This window comes from Stegodyphus dumicola, chromosome 3 (genome assembly GCF_044657685.1).
Source record: "Stegodyphus dumicola isolate Sdum_Otavi_A_Nest chromosome 3, ASM4465768v1".
NCBI lineage: Eukaryota > Metazoa > Arthropoda > Arachnida > Araneae > Eresidae > Stegodyphus > Stegodyphus dumicola.
Window position 1 is genome coordinate 106,183,185 of NC_140770.1, and position 18,961 is coordinate 106,202,145.

An 18,961-nucleotide genomic window follows, 5' to 3' on the forward strand; every position below is an offset into this window, starting at 1 on the left:
TTCTATTAATGGGGTGTCAGTCTCGAAAGTGGCCTATGTGGTAACCTATTTATATCACATCAAGAACAGCTGTGCATTGATACACAGCATTGAACATTGATTTGATAATACATAAGACAGTTATTCATATCATGAAACGTTGTGTATTGTTAGGATTTCCAGTGTTTGTTTGATGCTAGGTGGTGCTTTGTGAACAGAAAAGCAGTCACTCTTTTTTTTTTTTTTTTTTTGGAGGGGGGAATATTACATCCCATTTAACTGAAATTATAATATTACATCAGTATTTGTCTAATCAGATATGTAATTTGTAATGCAATGTGATCAGAATCAATGCAGTGTTCTGGATAAATTTTGATGATCAATCTTTCAATGATGATTAGTCTTTTATTGTAAGGGCTTGTTTGAGAATTTTATCCATTCAGCTTTTATTTCATACATTTATGTTTCAGTAATCATTCAAACAAATATAAAGGTGGGATTTCTTTTTTTAATTCAGTATTTTGAAGACTACATAATGGTAATGTATTTCAATGTGAAAACTTCAGTGAAGAAAGCATAAAATGTCATTTATTGTCATGTCATGAAATTAAGTAAATTTTTTATACATAAAAACACACTTGTGTATTACACACAATATCACAGTTTCTAAGAAGTAGAAATTTTCTTTTTTCGAAATACCTGAACATTATATCTGGTTGTAAAAAAAAGTTTTCTGCTAAGAAGTGTTCTTAATAAAGTTAGGAAAAAAAAAAAAAAAAAAAAAAAAAAAAAACATGAAAGCAGTACCTTTAATGCAGATCCAAGTAGTGCAGGTAGTAGTTACTATCCAAATCTATGGTTTTTGTCAACATTTTGGTAGTTTCTTAAAGCCTTTGGCCCAGAAACTTGGTGACCATGAGTCCAAAAGTAGATCAGTCTCATTTCAGACATCTTAGCACCAGCAAGATGTAGCTGCAGGTGTGAAAAAGTTAGAAATCTGAAGGAGCGATGTCAGGGTTATATGGTGGGTATGGCAAAAGATCCCATTTATGTAACTGTATCCATACAGAGTCCAGCTGGTGAAAGCAAGCACATGTTGTCTTGCATTATCTTGATGGAACATTATCTTTTTCTGCTGAAATTCAGTTTGATATTTTTCTTTGATAGCAGCATCAACGCAGACCAGCATCTCACTGTACACCTTACTTTTGAGAGTTTTACCTTTTTCTAGATACTCTTTGTAGATAATACCATAGCAATCCCACCAGATACAAAGCATGTTCATTTTGTTAGTCTAACTGCACTTTGCGACGCTGCCGATGGGCTCACTGGACACAGAGCAACCCCCTTTGCAGCCTGTTTTGTTGAAGGAAATCTACTTTTAATCACAAGTGACAATCTGGTCCAGAATTTTGTCCTTGTGTTGATATTCAAGCAAATTAGTGAAGGCCCGAACATGGCTGTCCTTATCTGCTTAAGTCAGCTCATGTGGCTTCCTGTGCTTATTGAATGGTATTGTCCTTGTTTTTGAACTTTTGGTACCGAAACTTCACAGTGTCATATGATACAATATTGCTACCTGTTCACGGTGACATTCTGTAGCTGACTTTTTGCAACAGAACCAAAAGCAAATTATGGTTCTAATCTTGTAGCATGATAGTTCCATTTTGGACACCTTGCACCTAATGATAATGATAATTTTTTACAAATTTCAGAAGACAGTGTTCTAAATTAAGTCTTTTTCTTTCAAATGCCAAAAATTGTTTGACAAAATATGACTAAACATGCCAATGCGAACTGTTTGTGCAGACCATATTTGTGGTGGCAGGAAATTTTCGTTAAAGCCAGGTGTATGATTATTAATGATAATTAGCTACATTCTTTACTATTTTATTATTTATCCATATTGCATTGATTGTAAGTTGTCCTCATTTGTTATATTTCATATCATTTATCCCTATTATATATTGGGTGATTGTGAAGTAATTCAGTAATTGTTTTTGTTAACTGAAGACTCTGCAAATATTACCTTTTGAATTTTTTCAGTTTGCTTTGTGAGAAAAATATTTATATGAACATTTAACATAAGTGCAGAAATTATGAACTGAAATAGTGACTACAGTGCATCACATTGCAATAATAAACTTCAGTTTAGTATTACTATTACAATGAGTCAGTGTCAAAATGCTGCTATTCAGGAGATGCAAAGAAGTGAAGGAGATTTATAAACATTTTTAACTTGTGGTAGGTTTTGTGCATTTTGTAAAATTTCCATTGGTTCCCTCCATATACAGTGTGCTTTGAAGGATGCTAAATACTGTTTTAAATTAAATGGTACTTTCTTCAACATATAAGTCATTACAGTTACATTAATGATATGTCATATTTTAATATATATGTATAAAAAATAAAATACTATTTTAATTCACCTGCTCACTGCTTTGATGAAATATGTATGTTATGAAAGCAAAATTGTAAAAACTACATGACATGTAGACTACAAATTGTCAATAAGAAAATTCATAAATAATTCACATGTATTTATGTAACTGTATTTTTTAGACACTTGAGCCTACTCCAGAAGGTCACAGAGCGCCCATTGCTGATTTATTTCGAAACACTCAGAGTGTGGATACTCAGACACCCTTTGATCGAAATGACAGTTGTCACAGTAGCAACAGTTCTAACAGTGGCAGTCAATCTGTTTCTCCTGTTGTACCAATTATACCAGGACAAATGGACAGTTCTAGACCATCTAGTGCTGGTATATTAAATTCCATTCTTTATATGCATGTTTTTATAATCATATTAGTAATTTTATTTAATACATATTTGGATTCGGGGAATATTTTTATTTGTTAAGTATTGCAGCTCTTTAAAGAATGTAAACTTTGTTAATTAGCTATATATGTGCTGTTCTATATTTGCTAAATATAGAAATAAATACATATATAAATATTAATAAATTTCATTACATGGAAAAATAGTGTGTGAGAGATTTTAAAATAAAACTTAAAGAAAAGTATTCCCAGAAATAAAAGTGTTTATTTTGTACTAATTAACTATATTAATTTTGTATTAAATGGGAAAATGAAACTAAATTTGATCAGCAAAATGCACTGCATATTTATTCTTGAATTAAAATTTTGGTAAAGATTTGATAATTATCATATCAATTATTCAAGTGTAACAAAGAAAAGATGACCTTAATATTTATTCATTGATTTCAAGGTTTTGAACCTTTTTTTTTTTTTTTTTTTTTCCAAATAGAGCTTTTAAATAAACTATTCAAATGAAATATCAGTCAGACGTTTGATTAGATTAAACATCATTGTGATTTAGGAGACAATAAATCACAGAATAATTTATTAATGCATTCTTAAACCAGTGTTTCATATTTAGCAGTATATAACATTAGTGAGCTAGCTTTTTGTGTCATGTAGTTTACGAAATGAAAATTTAGAAGTAGACTTGCTAATGCATTTTTCAGGATTACAATATAAGAAACAGAACAAAATTTATCAAATGGAGGGGGGATATTAGAAATTGCTTATTTTTAAGTATGTTTCACTGTCAAATCATTTTGTAAAAAGTGGATTGCATAAACAGAAGTTTAAAATGTAAACATTGATGTTTTAAAAGTCAGATTAATTGATAGCATCCATATTTTTAATTTTTAATGTATAAGCGAGTCGTAAAATGTTACTAGTTTGGCTCTTTGTAACTTTTATGATTTAATAGTATCTCATCCAATTATTATTGAGTTGATATGAAATTTCATCCCAATCTTTTAGGAAAAAAAGAAGAGCAATAAAATGTAATGCACAATGCATTTCAATCTAATGCAGATAATTTCATTATCTGCAATGTATAATTGTCATTATTTAGTATGATCACTTGCCATATGCCTTGTAGTAGATTTAAGTCCTCATTGATAAAAATGCTCTGGTTTAGAATTTAAAAGAACCTTGCAATGCTGTTTCACATCTTACACATTATTATAAGTTTTAAAAACCAAAAAAAAAAAAAAAAACTCTGTAACATTTGAAAAAGATGCAGGTCCAAAGAAGCCGATTTCATGTATAATGTTATACTTACCAACCCAGGCCAAGCAGAATTTTACAAGTGATTAAAGCAGCATGAGGTCTGGAATTTACTTGTTGAAAGCTAATGCCTTGATGACTGACAAGTGCTGGTTGCTTATGTATCAGTTTGTCTATTTGTTGGCAGTACATGTCAGTATTAATGTGGTGACATGGGCACTAATCTCAGTGGATTACTCTTTTCATATTCCACTCTACACTTAACAGAACCTCTTTCGGATGCAGGCCTTTTCTTGATGTGGGGGCAGCAGACTGTGCTATGCAGTGCACAATCTTTCAACATTTGACATTATATTTAAGTATTCGTTTCTCATTACTCATCACAATTCATTTAATAAATGGATCATTTCTGGAATGAGAATGCAAAAAGACAGGTATTGGTTCTCACCAGCTGTTGCTTTTTTTTAGAGCTGATGTGGAATACACTAATCCAGCCTTTTGCAGCCTTCTTACCAAGTCCATGTATTTGTCTTTAAACTGATGTTCAGAGTACGCATAGTGTTTTTGATAATTCCTCACCATTTGCATGAAAGGCATTTGATATGGCTTGGTCCAAAATCTACTCAGAAACCACTAACTGGTATTTGGAACGTGGTTAGTTTCTACAGCTTCTATCTCCATTTCTGTGAATTTGTGAAACCAGTGACGATATGTGCTATTGTCAAACACATCATCTGTAAACTTGATGAATGCTTTGTCATTCTAGGGATGCAGTGCTACACCTCTATCAAATTTGCACAACAAACAATGTCTGATATGCTCCTCATTCTTTGTCTTATTTAACTGTTCGAAATTTTTTTACCTCATGATTTACTCTTGACAAGCATGTCACATTTATAAACTGTTTATGATTTTATTGGCTGAAATTTTGAATAGTCACAGTTTTATGTACAACATCAAATCCACTTATAATTTGAATCTAGAAAAAGGGAGTGAACAAACAACCCAATATAATCATTGTAATTGTATCTCTAAACTCTCTTCCAGACATAAAAGTCAAATATAAAAATATATTATAACATCTACAAATAATGTTATATTAATAAATATATATAATGCGAAAATATATTATAACATCTACAAAATAACTATAAACAGTAATACATAAACACATTGAAGTATGTTGAAATAAAGATCTAAAAAATAAGTGCATATGATTTCAATTATTTGACCTAATTTCTATCAAAAATATCAGAAGTTTACTTTGACATATTTAAATGAGTGATCAAATGAGATTTGAATGTTTTAAAAAAATGCTGTGCTTTCCGTGCCTGGAAAAATTATATTTGTAGTGGTAATAATATTTATCTATAAATGAAAAAAATACTGACTTATATTTCCTTATCTTCCTGTTTGTTAATCTCTAGTCTAATTTTTATGAAACACAATAATTAACAATTTATAAGATTTTTAGTACTATGTAGGTGATCTAATAATTTTTAGTAATCATATTTTAAATTACCTGGTATACTTCATTCCTAAAACAATAAATTTAGGTAATAAAGCAGACTCTCATTCTACAAATTTACATTCAAGATAGATTTAAGTGACGTATATGAATGAGAATTTTCTATTAATATTGAGTATTTTTCATATTTTGGAAATTACGCATACACCAGTAAATTATATCCATACACCAATAATTATAAATACAATACCAATATAAATATTAACTCAATAAATAGTGTTTATTGCTCATTTAGTTTGAATGCTGAGTGGTGTATGATGTCTATTCTTTTTACCCAAAAACTTCAATGAGGATTTCCTGCAAAAAACATTAGACAAGTAGTTTAGTTCTGAAGTTTTTAATAACTCTTGAAGAACAGAAATTGTTTTCTTAATTTAAGAGTACCTTCTAAATAAAGTTCTTTACTCAAGAAATTTGAAATTCTTACATATTCATTTTTAAGCAGTTTTCTCAGAATGGGTAGGAAGACATATACATTGAGTAATTATTTACAATTACTTTTAAATGTATTATCTAAAATAAATTTTACTGTTTACTTCATTACAAAAGCACCTACACATACATGAAATGCATTTTTCATGTTGCTAAATACAGAAACTGAAAAACGTAAATGTTTATGTGAAGATCACACAAATTAATATTTTTATTTTGGTGTCCTGAAATTAAAATATATCCTTAAGAGTATAAATAGTATTTAAGATAGTTCTTTTTTGCTATCTAGATGATTGCAAGATCAGTTGAGATAGATTTCCTATTTTAATTTGCTACCTATAGTTATTCTGGGTTGGATCTATTGTTCCAAATGCAAACTGATCTGCGTAGTGTTTTTATATTTTCTTTTAATTTGCTCGTCATTAAACCTTTCCAAACGTGTGTCCCATATGTGCATTCCCTACAAATGTCTCTCACAGCCGAGTGTCCCACTCACACATCACTGGAATGTGAACATAAGGGATGAGTGATGCATATATGCATTTTAAGCTGAAACATTTTGTAAAGATCACTAGATGTCATCCTGTGTCCATGATTTTTGAACTGAATATAGTTTTAGGATCCTGCCCTTCAGTTCAATCACATTCTGCATAAAGTTGGCGTCAGCTGTTGCGAAGAAGGATAGAAAGCGTAATGTAAACAAACAGAGTTCTTAAATCGCCACGTGATATAAACATTCACATTTCTGACATCCCTTTGAATCCTTTTCTTAATTCTTATTTTGCTTCTATTGAGGGGTATTTCAGGATTGTTATGTGGGGCTGTATTATGCCTTACATTGCTTTTTATTGTTTATATTTTGTGTACTTCACTTTTTATTTTGGAAAGCCTTGACTTCAGTTTATTATGGTGAACATTATTTATCAGAGAAAGAATATAAATTCAATCCTTAATTTCCATATACTCACATGGTAAATGAGCCAATTAGTGACATGGATGAGAATGATTATTGATTTTCTAAAGGAGTTAGAGAGTGATATTTGCAGTGATTCTCATAGGGACAATTTAGTCAGAGTGTCTGCCTTCCACTTACCGTGAAAGATTTTGTTACTTCTTCTTGTAAACAGTCTTTCTTGTATTTTTTATATTAAATTTAAAGTTTATCAATATATTTTGTCAATTGAAACTTCGGAATAATTTGAATAGCATTTGCGAAAATTATTTCTCAAAGTAAGCAATTTGTTTTATGCATTTTCATGCAAAGTAAAGGAAAAAGAATATTAAATGCTAATTTTAACGTATATGATAGCTTAAGTAATAATAAAGTAAGGAATTTTTTAATGTATTTTCATGTAAAGTAATGGAACAAGAATATTAACTGTTAATTTTAACATATATGATAGCTGAAATAATAATGTAAAGCAGTACCCAAAGTTACAACATTAGGACTGGATATGAAACTGTTCTCTCCTCCATATAGGGTTCATTAAAAAAGTTTGGTAGTACCTTGTACTATCGATAAATAAAAAAAATTTATGGATGTGATGTAGATGCATAATGGAATTATGAATATGAAAACAGTTCAGAGAAATCGCATTCTGATATGAATTCAGGAACAAATGATGAATACTGCATCTGCTGATAAATAAGTATATCACTGTTCAAAAATGGGTTTCTTTGTTTAACTAATGTATAAATGCTTTAATTTAATTCAACTATTTTATTTATTATTTATAAAATCTACCTCCCCTTTTATTGCTGGTATTGAATTGAGTACATCTTAGAATTAAAGAAATACACTGTATGCAGTATATATATATAATAGTACCTTGTACTATCAATAAATCAATATATAGTACCTTGTACTATCAGTTATTTATAAAATCTACCTCCCCTTTTATTGCTGGTATTGAATTGAGTATATCTTAGAATTAAAGAAATACACCGTATACAGTATATATATAATGTTGTATGATCTTAAATTCACGTAGTTTGAAACAAGTTATTCTAATACTTGCGCAATAGCTGCAAAACAAGATAATAATAATTTATTTACTAAAGAAATATTGATTATATTATCTCCTAATATTAATTTCAGTAGAAGTATCTAAAAAGAGTGAACCCATAGGTAGGAAGTTTGATTCCGAAAATTGTTTTAAAGTAACTTGAATGTAAATTGTTAAAAATGTTTTACGGGGACTTGAAGTAAATCATGAATAACAAAATTTCAAACTTTGAAGATTAAATTAAAAGCAAGTAATTATTGCTATTGATCGGAAATTAGTTGACTTTTCAAACTCCCGTTCAATGAACAATAATTAATAATTGCGAAGGTGTTTCGTCTTTTACTCAAGTAATAATGGTGATGCCAAGCTGGCAAATTAAATTAGGCCAAATAGTTCCGTGAAGTGAAGGTATTTAGAACCAAAGTAGAGTACCAAAGAACTCATTCTTCTTATATCAGATGTATGAATGTTCTTAATATATATTGCTTATTTCTCCTGTTTACTTTAATGGGATCGTTTCATTTTCCATTCTTTATTCGCAGCAACCTTGTAATTTGTAATGATTAATTTAGATTAATCGCAAATTACTATTTAATTTTAGAGGAAAGTAAAGACAGTGTATCTCCAGATTTAGAAGGAAATAGTAAATTGGCTACCAGTCCACATATTAACAAATTTTTGGCAAGGGAGCCACCTGATGGCTGTGAAAAAGTAAAAATAGCTGAAGAAACTAGGTAAGATACTTAATTTTAATTAATTTTATCATGAAGAAAATTTTTTCCTAATGTTTCTTGTTCTGCATGAGTTTTTTAGATTTCCTAGAAACCTATTAGCTCTACCAATGATCCTGATGCAAAGATAATAATACTCTGAATTTTAGGTGATAGTGTTGATAATAATTGGTAATCTATTGCCAAATTTTAGTATTCTTCCTGCTTGAAATAGGACAGCCTGGAGTTAACTATACATGGATGCTATACAAAATTTATTTCATAAATTGCTTTGTTATTATCTTGGCATTAGAGCCCTCATTTTGTAAACAATGCCAAGAGTATCAATAAATCACCAATGCAAACCATCTTTATATGGCAGGCAGTGCTAATGATGATCATTTATAGTTTGTTTGTGAAAAAAAGAGCTCAGAGTAAACCATGCATATTTTTTTTTCATCTAAATGTTAGCAATTCAAGATCACTCATAATTCTTTCATTCGTACAAGAAGAGCTGTTTGATGTACAATAAAAAATTAAACAAAATACAATTTAAAGCAATAAAAATGAAGGTAAATTTCTTACCTTGATCCAAATATTCATAGTTTTTGATGTTGGAGAGGCTTCCATTGTCTAAAATCCAAAATTAATGTTGTAAAACTGATAAAAAAACATTTATTTATTGTGCATGCGTAGATGCCTAAAATCTAACTGGAAGAATAATGATTTTTCCATTTTTTCCAGAACTGTTTTAGAAGTGTTGTCTGATATTCTTTTCATTTTATTAGACTCTTCCTTGTTGGAGAGCTATTCAGGATCTCAGCAAAGTTGTATGTATATTCATCTTTATGTCCAATCAATAGAAAATCAGCTGGCGAAAGCTGTTCAGGTTCATGTAAATCGTCGTAAACGTAAGTCAAAGGATGTCTATTCACAATATTTTCGACCTCTGTCAACACAGCCATAAATTTTTCAAACTTCGTTTGAGCTCTACCTAATATCTTTTTCAATGGTTCCTTTATGGTTTTCATAAGGCGTTCATAAAAAGCTCCCCACCATTGAGCAAGCTCGACGATAAATTTCCAAGTCAAACCTCCATTTGCTAGAAAATTTTGAAAGTCTGCACCTTTAAGTATGCTGTAAAAATACTGTAAATCTTTGGCAGCATATTTGAAAGTTTTTGCATTGTCTGAATAAAAGGTGCGACAGTTTCCGCTTCTCAAAATGAAACGTTAGAGAGCCAAAACGAATTGTTTGCAGACATATTGGAAATGAGTTCTAGATGTAACGCTCGTGTAACAGCGCACATAAACAATACGATGCATGATTTCTGAATGTTGTTTCCAGACTTTATGTAAACTGGACTTGTGAAATCTACGCCTGTAACATAGAAAGGTGGAGTTTCAAAATTTGGTCTTTAGGTAACTGAGCTGTCATTCGTTTTGCTGGTTTTACTGCATATTTTCGACAAATTAAACAGTTTCCTAAGACTTTCTTTACCAACTGATGGCCTTTAGGAATCCAAAATTTCTGTTGTAATTTGGCTAAAAATGCTGCAACTCCCACATGCAGATTGTTATTATGTTCCCTTTTTACAATTAATTCAGTAAATTTGGAATCTTTAGGAAGAAGAACTGGATGTTTATCGTCAAACTGAATATTCGGTTTCTTCTAATCTTCCCTTAATTCGAACAATTTTATTTTCATCAAGAAATGGTGCCAAGCTGAATATATTAGAGCTTGGAGCAATTGACTTGTTAGATTGAAGAGCCTTAACTTCAGGTGTGAAGAAATCCATTTTGGCTTTGCGAACACAAAATAGAGGAGCTACTCTGGTCCTTGATAAAATGAAACTCGTTTTGATTTCACCAAACTTATTTGTATATCTGAAATATACTACACATCCATATGCGTTATTACATGCATCGCAGAATATGTGTAGTGAAATGTCACTATTTTGCTTATGAACATCTCGAAAGTATTTTCTATCTATTGATATTTCTTGTAAATGCATTATTTCTACAAGCCATTTCTTAAATTCAGTTTCAATATCATTTGGAAGCTGTTCTTCCCAATCAAGACCCTTTACCCATATCAGCTGTAGTAGGATTTTAATTCTGATCACGAATGGTGATATAAATCCAGTTGGATCATAAATTTTAGCAGTAACTTGTAATACTGTTCTTTTAGTATATAACACACAACTAGTTGAAGATAATTCTAAAGATTTTAAATCTAGTTTAATAGTGTCATTTTCTGTATCCCAATCAAGACCTAAAATTTTAGCTTGTGCAAAGGAATCATTCATTGATAAACCGTTTTTTAACCACATGTCTTTTAACTCCTTAGAATTGGAATTAAATTTACGTAGGTTCATATTTGCATGTTTTAAAATCATAACTGCATCAGATGACAATTGGTAGGCCTTTTCTACTGTACTCGTTCCATAATACAAATCATCGACATAAAAAAGATGAATTTAACATTTCATAACTTTCAGGATTTTTAGTGATGTATTTTTTAATATGGTGCTTTATCATGGCTGCTAGAATAAATGGACTGGTATTAATACCATATGGTAAACGTGTCATGTTCATAATTTTGAACGATTCTTTGTTGTCATTCTGAAACCAAAGAAATTTTAAATATTTGCGATCTTCCTCGGCAATACTTATCATTAGAAATGCCTTTTCTATATCAGCAGAAAAAGCGATATCATGTTCTCGAAATTTAAGAATAACATCTAATATGTTAAGATTTAAATTAGGTCCAACCTGTAACAAATCATTTAAGGATGTAGTATTTTCTCCTTTGCATGACGCATCGAAAACAATTCTAACACTAGAAGTTTCTTTATCTGGTCTTATGACTGCTCTATGGGGCATATAATAACCTGATTCAAAATCTTTATTTTGATATACTTCAATAATTTTGTCATCGAGTTGATCTTTAATTATTTTTGTGTATTCTTTACGCATTTCTACATCCCTCTCCAGTCTATCTCTCAAAATCTCAAAACGCTTCTTTGCAATATAAAAATTATTATTTAATTCATCAAGGTTAGATTTCCAAAGTAATTTCGTTTGATATCTTCCCTTATCAAAGGATATAGAGTTTTCAAATTGTTCAATTATTTGTTTATCTTTAACAGAGAAGTCTACGTTTTCTTTTGAAATACCAATTGAGTCTAATTCCCCAAAACTCATTCATTATCGAGTTGTTTATTACGGTAATATTTTGTGAACAAGCTACAGCTTTTCCAAATTTCGAATTTGTACTTACCCATCCAAAGACAGTTTTTAATGCACCTGAATGTTTATTAATTGTGATTTTTTTCTTCTAAGATGAATTTCCAAAATATATCGGATCCTATTAGGATTTCAACATCCAAATACTTATCTCCGCAGCATGAGTCAGCGAGCAGTAGTTTATGCCTAGTCATGAATTCTAACACTTGTTTATCCAGAGGTGAAATTATGGCACCAGTAATGCTTGGGATAACGAGAGTTTCGGTTTTAATTGAGTACTGCGTGTTATGTCTAGCTTTGATTTCAAATTCAACGACTGGATTCTTCTTTTCTGAAGCGCATTCCATTCCGAAGGAATAAACAGAAAGTAATTCATAGCGAATAGGTTTTAACTTCAGCGTATTCGCTAAATGTTCAGTGCAGAAACTTCTTTGACTTCCATTATCGAGTAGAAGCCTACTTACTTTAGAATTAAATTCTGAATTTGGAGTAACTGCACATGTTTGTAAATAAACATTTTTGGAACATGTCATACTTGCATTACACTGTGAAACTGAACTGACAATTTCAGAATTAGAATTATTTAACTCTTGAGTATCTTTAGCATTACAATTTAAATTCAATGATTCTTTACATTTGTTCTCAATATTATTCATTTGATTCATTGTTGCAGTATTATTATTTCGTTTATTACTCAGACAAATGAAAGTATGATGACTTTTGCTTTTGCACTTGAAACAAGAAAGTTTATTAGAACGACAGTTTTTACCAATGTGATACATTTTAAAACATTTGAAACAATGTTTGGTATTCCTTAAAATTTCTATTTTATTTTGCGGTGACGTTTTGCATTTAAATGAATCATGTGGTGCAGTACAGAAAATACATCTAGACTGCGTCATATTGAATGCCATTGCTGATGGTGTACTTTTACGAATTTCTTTCACGAAAGAGTTTCGGTTTTGAAGCTTTGCACTCGGATCTCTAGTTTTCCCTAATGGTGTTTGAAATTTCATTTCGTGTTCATTTGAATATTTGTTGCATGTCAAAAATACATTTTTTTCTCTGCTTTCAACTTCTATTTTTAGAATATTAATTATTTTCGACACCTTCCAATCTTCATCTATTCCGCATTTTTTAGTGATCTCTAGAACAATATCTTGCAGTATTAATTTAATCAATATGCAACATAATAGAGAACTATAAGTTTCTGAATTTACCCCTATAGCTTCTAAATTACGAACCTCTGTTTAACAAGTATCTAACAATTCTCGAAGCAGAGAGTTGTCTGTCGATTTCCTAACAGGTGTTAGATTTAACAACTTATTCAAATGAGAATTAATGACCAAAGTTTTTTGTCCAAATCTTTCCTTTAAGGTTTCTATTTGCTGCTTCGTAATTTTGATTTGTTAGTGTAATTCCTTTAATTGCATTTGCGGCTACTCCATTTAAATATGAGTGTAAATAATTAAATTTGTCTACGTTAGATAAATCTTCATTTCTGTGTATCAGGGATTCAAACTGATCCCAGAATCTTTGCCAATCGGCAGGATTGACATCATATTCTCTTATTGTTAATGACGGTAATTTAACGAATTGTTTTCCTTATTTTAACAAGCTAATAGGTTGTTGTTGTATTCTTTGTGTGCTTGGTTTACATTTATTGATAGCAGCTTTCAACTTACATGAACAATTAATCAATTTTTCATGAAACTCATCACATTTAATAATTTCGTTTTCTATTTCTTTAACATCCGTAATTTGAATTTCAGAATCTATTTCTTTTAACTGTTTAAATTTCAAATTTATTTGTTCTAAAAGTTCTTCCAACTCTTCTTCTTCTGTTTCATTTTCTAAAATTTGAGCTTCAATTTTAGAAATTAATCTTGTTGTGAGAGATCTAAACGTAGCTCTTGTAGCTTTTGCAATTTCCATTTTGAAATCACTTTTAACAATGCTTTCAAATTAACTTGATATCTTCGTTAACTAAATTTCTCTTCTGATTTCAATTATGTAAAGAAGAGGAGTTAGAAGTCATTTGCAGCTTGTTCAATCATTAGTTCAATCAAAACGAAAGTAATTTGCAATACAAGATTCATTTCTTAACAAAAGGAGAATGTTAAATCTTACATTGAACCATCTTCATATTTATCTTACTTGGAACAAGGTATCCAAAGATAGCAGCACATATTTCCAAAGTTAGCAACACTTGTATACAATATTCTTTATTCGAAGCACAACCAGCGTATTCAGCCTTTTCCTGGCTATGACCAAGATATAAAAAACATTATATTTATATTATATTGACTCCTTAAGAGAGCTGATCATGCTTAAATCTAATTGAAGCCAATACTTCAGAAATGTACAAAAATAATCATTTTATTTACAAAGCAACCTGGATTGCATCCATGGTTCATTATTTACTACGTCACAAACTGAACTAACTAACATTCTTTTCTCAGAAGAGAACTGCCCTCTAATGGTGATACAGAAATCATTTGTGGGGTTTTTCCACAGGAACTCCAACATTTCTCATAAGGTAGTCACTAATACCATCATGAACCAAATATTTAATAATCAAATTCAATTTCATTTTATTCAAAATAGTTTTAAAAACTTTGCCTTAATTATACACAACGACTTTTGTTATGTACAAAGCTTTAACTTAAATTGTAAGGAAGTTATTTGCAGATGAGTTACTAACTTAAAAAAATGTAAATATTTTTCTCTGAAGCAAAGAATTTGTTATCAACAGGTGATTATTTTTCAAGACATATTGCTGTTGAAATATGTGAAAACTGCATTCTTTTCTAATTCTATATTCTGTTCTTTTTACTGTACTAACTGCTTCTAAAGATTATCATTTTTAAATACTTGTTTAAAGTTAAAATTTGAAGATCTCATGAAATAATTCTCAGCAGTTTGCTTTACACACCAAATTGCATTTCTTGACACAATTTTCATGCCAGCCAGCTGTATGCCCACCAGCTGCCAAATGGTAAAGTTGCTGATGATGGTTCGGTCCAAGGTTCAAACCCCATGAAGAGGCTGGCTGGATGAGCGTTTTCATGATTTTTCCCATATATAACATGTACGAGCCAGTTTCCCACAAAGGCATCCCTCCCATTAGACTGATAGCCCTCGAAGCATTACCATAATCAAATAAACCAAACCAAACAGCTGTGTTCTTTAGAACTGATACAAAAAGGCAACACTTCCCGCTATTAGGCCATTGTACTATATTTAGCAAAACGGCAAAAAATTTGAAGACAGTAAGTAAATTTCTTTTCTATTTGACATTAATTTTTTATTAATTTTGATTGAAATTATTACCAAATATAGAATTATTGTATTCTTTTTTATTGTTTTAGTTCAATTACCTAAAAATTATATTAGCATGTGGATTTGAATTTTTTTGGTTTTTAATTTTACTTTTACAGTTATTATTTACTGTATAAGAATCCAAGAACTTAAGAAATGGATTTGAGAGTCTTTTTGAAAAAGATTTCATTAAAAAAATTCAACTAAACATTTTTTAAAACCACCACCAAATTAATAAAACATTTTTGAATTTTCGTCATTTAACAAAGGGGGAAAAAGGGGGGGGTCCAAAATCAGTCATTTCCCTGAAAAACTCTTTGATCATATGAATTAATTATTTTTATTGAATTTTTAAATTACACAGATTAATTTTTACTCTGTATTTTGCTAAAAACCAATTTTATGTAGCATTTTAATAATAAAAATTTATTGGTCCTAGGAAGTTATAATGATATAATTTATTTTTAGTTTTTATAGATTATTAGTACAGTTTCTTATTTAGAGGAGGTTTGAATCATTCCCTAAGCTTTCTGTCAAAATCTGAGAGCTTTTGAGAGCATCTGAACTAGTATTTCAGGGTCTTTAAATCAGTTTCTTGACCTTCATTTTTTAAAGATGTAGTATGAAGAGATGAAAGAATGTTTTTATTTGATTAGGCTTTGAGAATAACTGTTGCATTTTATTTGACAAATAATAGTTTGATGTTAATATAATAGCAAATGCATTAAAAATATTCTAAGATTCTGAGATTAAGAAGTATTTGACATTATATTAAAATAAGCATAATAACAGGTGAAAGTATGCAGTATATGACTGAAATGAAGTAAGTAGATGAAAATTATTTTCTATACCATAAATTTACCTTTCATTATTGAATTTAAAGGAGCTTGCAACACAGATTTAGACTGGCTGTTTATGTAGGATGTTCCCTGCCTGATGTAGGGTTAAAAGAGCTGTTGATTACTGGAACCAGTATTTTTTTTGACAACTTCTGATATAGTAAAAATGAATGAGTAAAATGTTTTCTTCTGGTTAAAATTCTAAATGTTTTTATTATTTATTTAAAATTGAGGTTTAATCTATATATTTTTTATGTGTATGGTAAAATATGTTTGTAAAAATGTTTGAGATACGGTGTATATTAGAAAAAATGTACAGTCAAAAGTTGTTAATCCGCACTCGTCGGGACTTTGCGATTCCGGATTATTGATTTTTCCGGATTATAGATCATCAGTTTAAATCTCGTAAGATGGCATGCAGAAATTCTAAAATTAAAAATATGAAACCGTAATTTATGAAATAAAGAACAATTATGATCTAAAGGGTAACAAAATTTATCAAAAAAAAAAAAAAAAAAAAAAAAAAAGCTTAATATTTATTTGTTTACTTTATTAAACATTTCTATCAATGTAAGTTGTTTAAGTTGTTTCGTTTTATGTGATAATACTTTCTCTTTAATTCTATAAACAGACATAATTTCTTGTTCAGTTACAAAGTTCCGCTGTTCAAGTCCTATAATTGCGGTGTTGAGAATATCGACTAATTTGTCAATCAAAATTGTGTCGTTTTCGATAACGTCTGTGTCACTTTCTTCACTATCGGAAGCGATATTTTCTGGATCTAGAGCCATACTACATATTTCGCTGTCCGTTAATTGATTGATGATTGGGGCATTGTCGTCGCAATGAAAAACTTCTCTTATATCATCTTCATTTATTACCGCTTCTCCACATGTCTTTACAAAATCCAATAACTGAAAAATTTCACCTTTAGTTTGCGATGTCCGAAAACCTTCAAATTCGCCGCTATCATCTTCATCCTCCTCACCATGAAATATGGTAGATGGCCATAAATTATGCCAAGCATTTTTTAACGTACTTGGAGACACGTCTTCCCACGATCTTGCAATGCTCCACACGGCAGATTTTATGCTAAAAAATTTAAAAAATTCTTGAATAGTCTTGCCACTGTTCAAGAAATTTAACATAGATTTTAAAAATGCTGCTTTATATTTGCATTTCAGCACGTGCACTATTCCCATATCCATAGGCTGAATGATAGACGTACAATTTGGATGGAAGAATAACACAAATACATTATCTTTCACTAAAACTTTAAGTAAAGTATGTGCCAAACAGTTCTCAACAATCAGAACTATTTTTGAGTCATCAGGTAAACCAACCGAATTCAAATGTCGCCGAGCCTCGGGTATAAAATGATTTTCAAACCAATCATTCATCAATACTTGTGTCATCCATGCTCTTTTATTTGTGTGATATATAACAGGGAAAATCGTTACTCCTTTAAACGGTCGAGGTCGTGCATGTTTTCCGATTACGAAAAGTTTGCACTTGTGCATTCCTGCAGCATTTGCGCATGCTAAAATTGTTAGTCTCGCTTTGGAATCTTTGACACCAATTGGAGCCTTTTCTGTAGAGGTTGCAGTACATATTGCCAGAAAAGACCAGTTTCATCAGCATTGTAAATTTGTTCTGCAGATAATTGTTCACTAGTAATGAATTCGATGAATTCATCTGCAGATTGTTCAGCAGCTTCAGTATCAGCTGAAGATTTTTCTCCAGAAATTTTTAATTGTCTTATACTATGGCCATTTTTAAATTTTGTTAACCAACCTGTCGAATATGTGCACTCTCCGTTTATAAGTTCATTTCTTCATGAAATATTTTGGCTTGAGCCATTACCGTTGGACCCGTCAATGGCACGCCCTCGCTGCGACGCTGTCTGACCCATTCAATCATCACTCTGTCATAATTGTCACTTTTAGCATAACGAACCCCTTTTCTGTTACTCATTGCAAGTGGGGTGTCGGAATCCACAAAAAAATCAAAAAGTTCCTTTTTCTTTTTGCTTATGTCATATACAGTTGACTTTCCAATGTTATATTCCTTGCATAACTTTGAGACAGGTATGCCTTTATGCAATTTTTGCAGCAATTCCACTTTTTGTTTGATGGACATGGAAACATACTTTCGTTTTGTAGATCCTTTGGAAATTCCAGCATCGGAAATTCTATTTAACTTAATCGAAAGTTCAAGTTTACTTTTATAAAATTGCTCTAACAGTCTGCAAAAAGTAATAAGCGGGATCCAATTCGAAGATTAAGGAACAACGCAATCATTAACATTAACTGAAATAGATAATTAGATCATTTTAGTTTACACCATCCGTTATACATTAAACGCGAAGGCGAAAACGTATTCTGCACTTGCGCGCACGCATATGCGCAGTCATCAAGGTCTTATGCGTATGCGTAAAATGCCTCTGCGCATGTGCCAACGCAGCGCATGCGCAGAAAGTTTTTAGCTTTCAGGTCCGGATTATAGATCATTCCAAATTATGGGTGTCCGAATTAACGACTTATTACTGTACTATGTTTATTAGCATAACTGCAAGAATAAGTAAGATGTGTTTTTATGTGAGCAGTGTTAAAGAATAAAATTAATCATAATTTCATGTAAGGAAACCAATACTTATTTGTGATATTTTACTATGCACGTAACAATTTCTACCTAGAAGGGATGATTAACTGTCAGTAATTTTAAAACTTTTATGTTAGATTTTCAATTGTAGAAATTTGCATGTAGCAAGAAACGATTTAAATATAGTAATAAGAAATACCTCTGGTTTCTTTGTATGTAAAGTAAAAAAGTGTAGTTATTTGGGAAAGGGTTCT

At 30.6% G+C, this 18,961-nt stretch overlaps 1 protein-coding gene across 2 annotated transcripts in view; it reads left to right on the forward strand.

Annotated features, from left to right (window-relative positions):
• Positions 1-18,961, forward strand: part of LOC118189223 (glucocorticoid-induced transcript 1 protein-like) — a 275,707-nt gene that overhangs the window by 245,227 nt on the left and 11,519 nt on the right. For both annotated transcript variants that reach the window (XM_035359794.2, XM_035359796.2), the window contains exons 6-7: positions 2,542-2,743; positions 8,590-8,722. In XM_035359794.2, the coding sequence (XP_035215685.2) occupies positions 2,542-2,743; positions 8,590-8,722 (335 nt within the window). The remainder of the gene's footprint in view (positions 1-2,541; positions 2,744-8,589; positions 8,723-18,961) is intronic.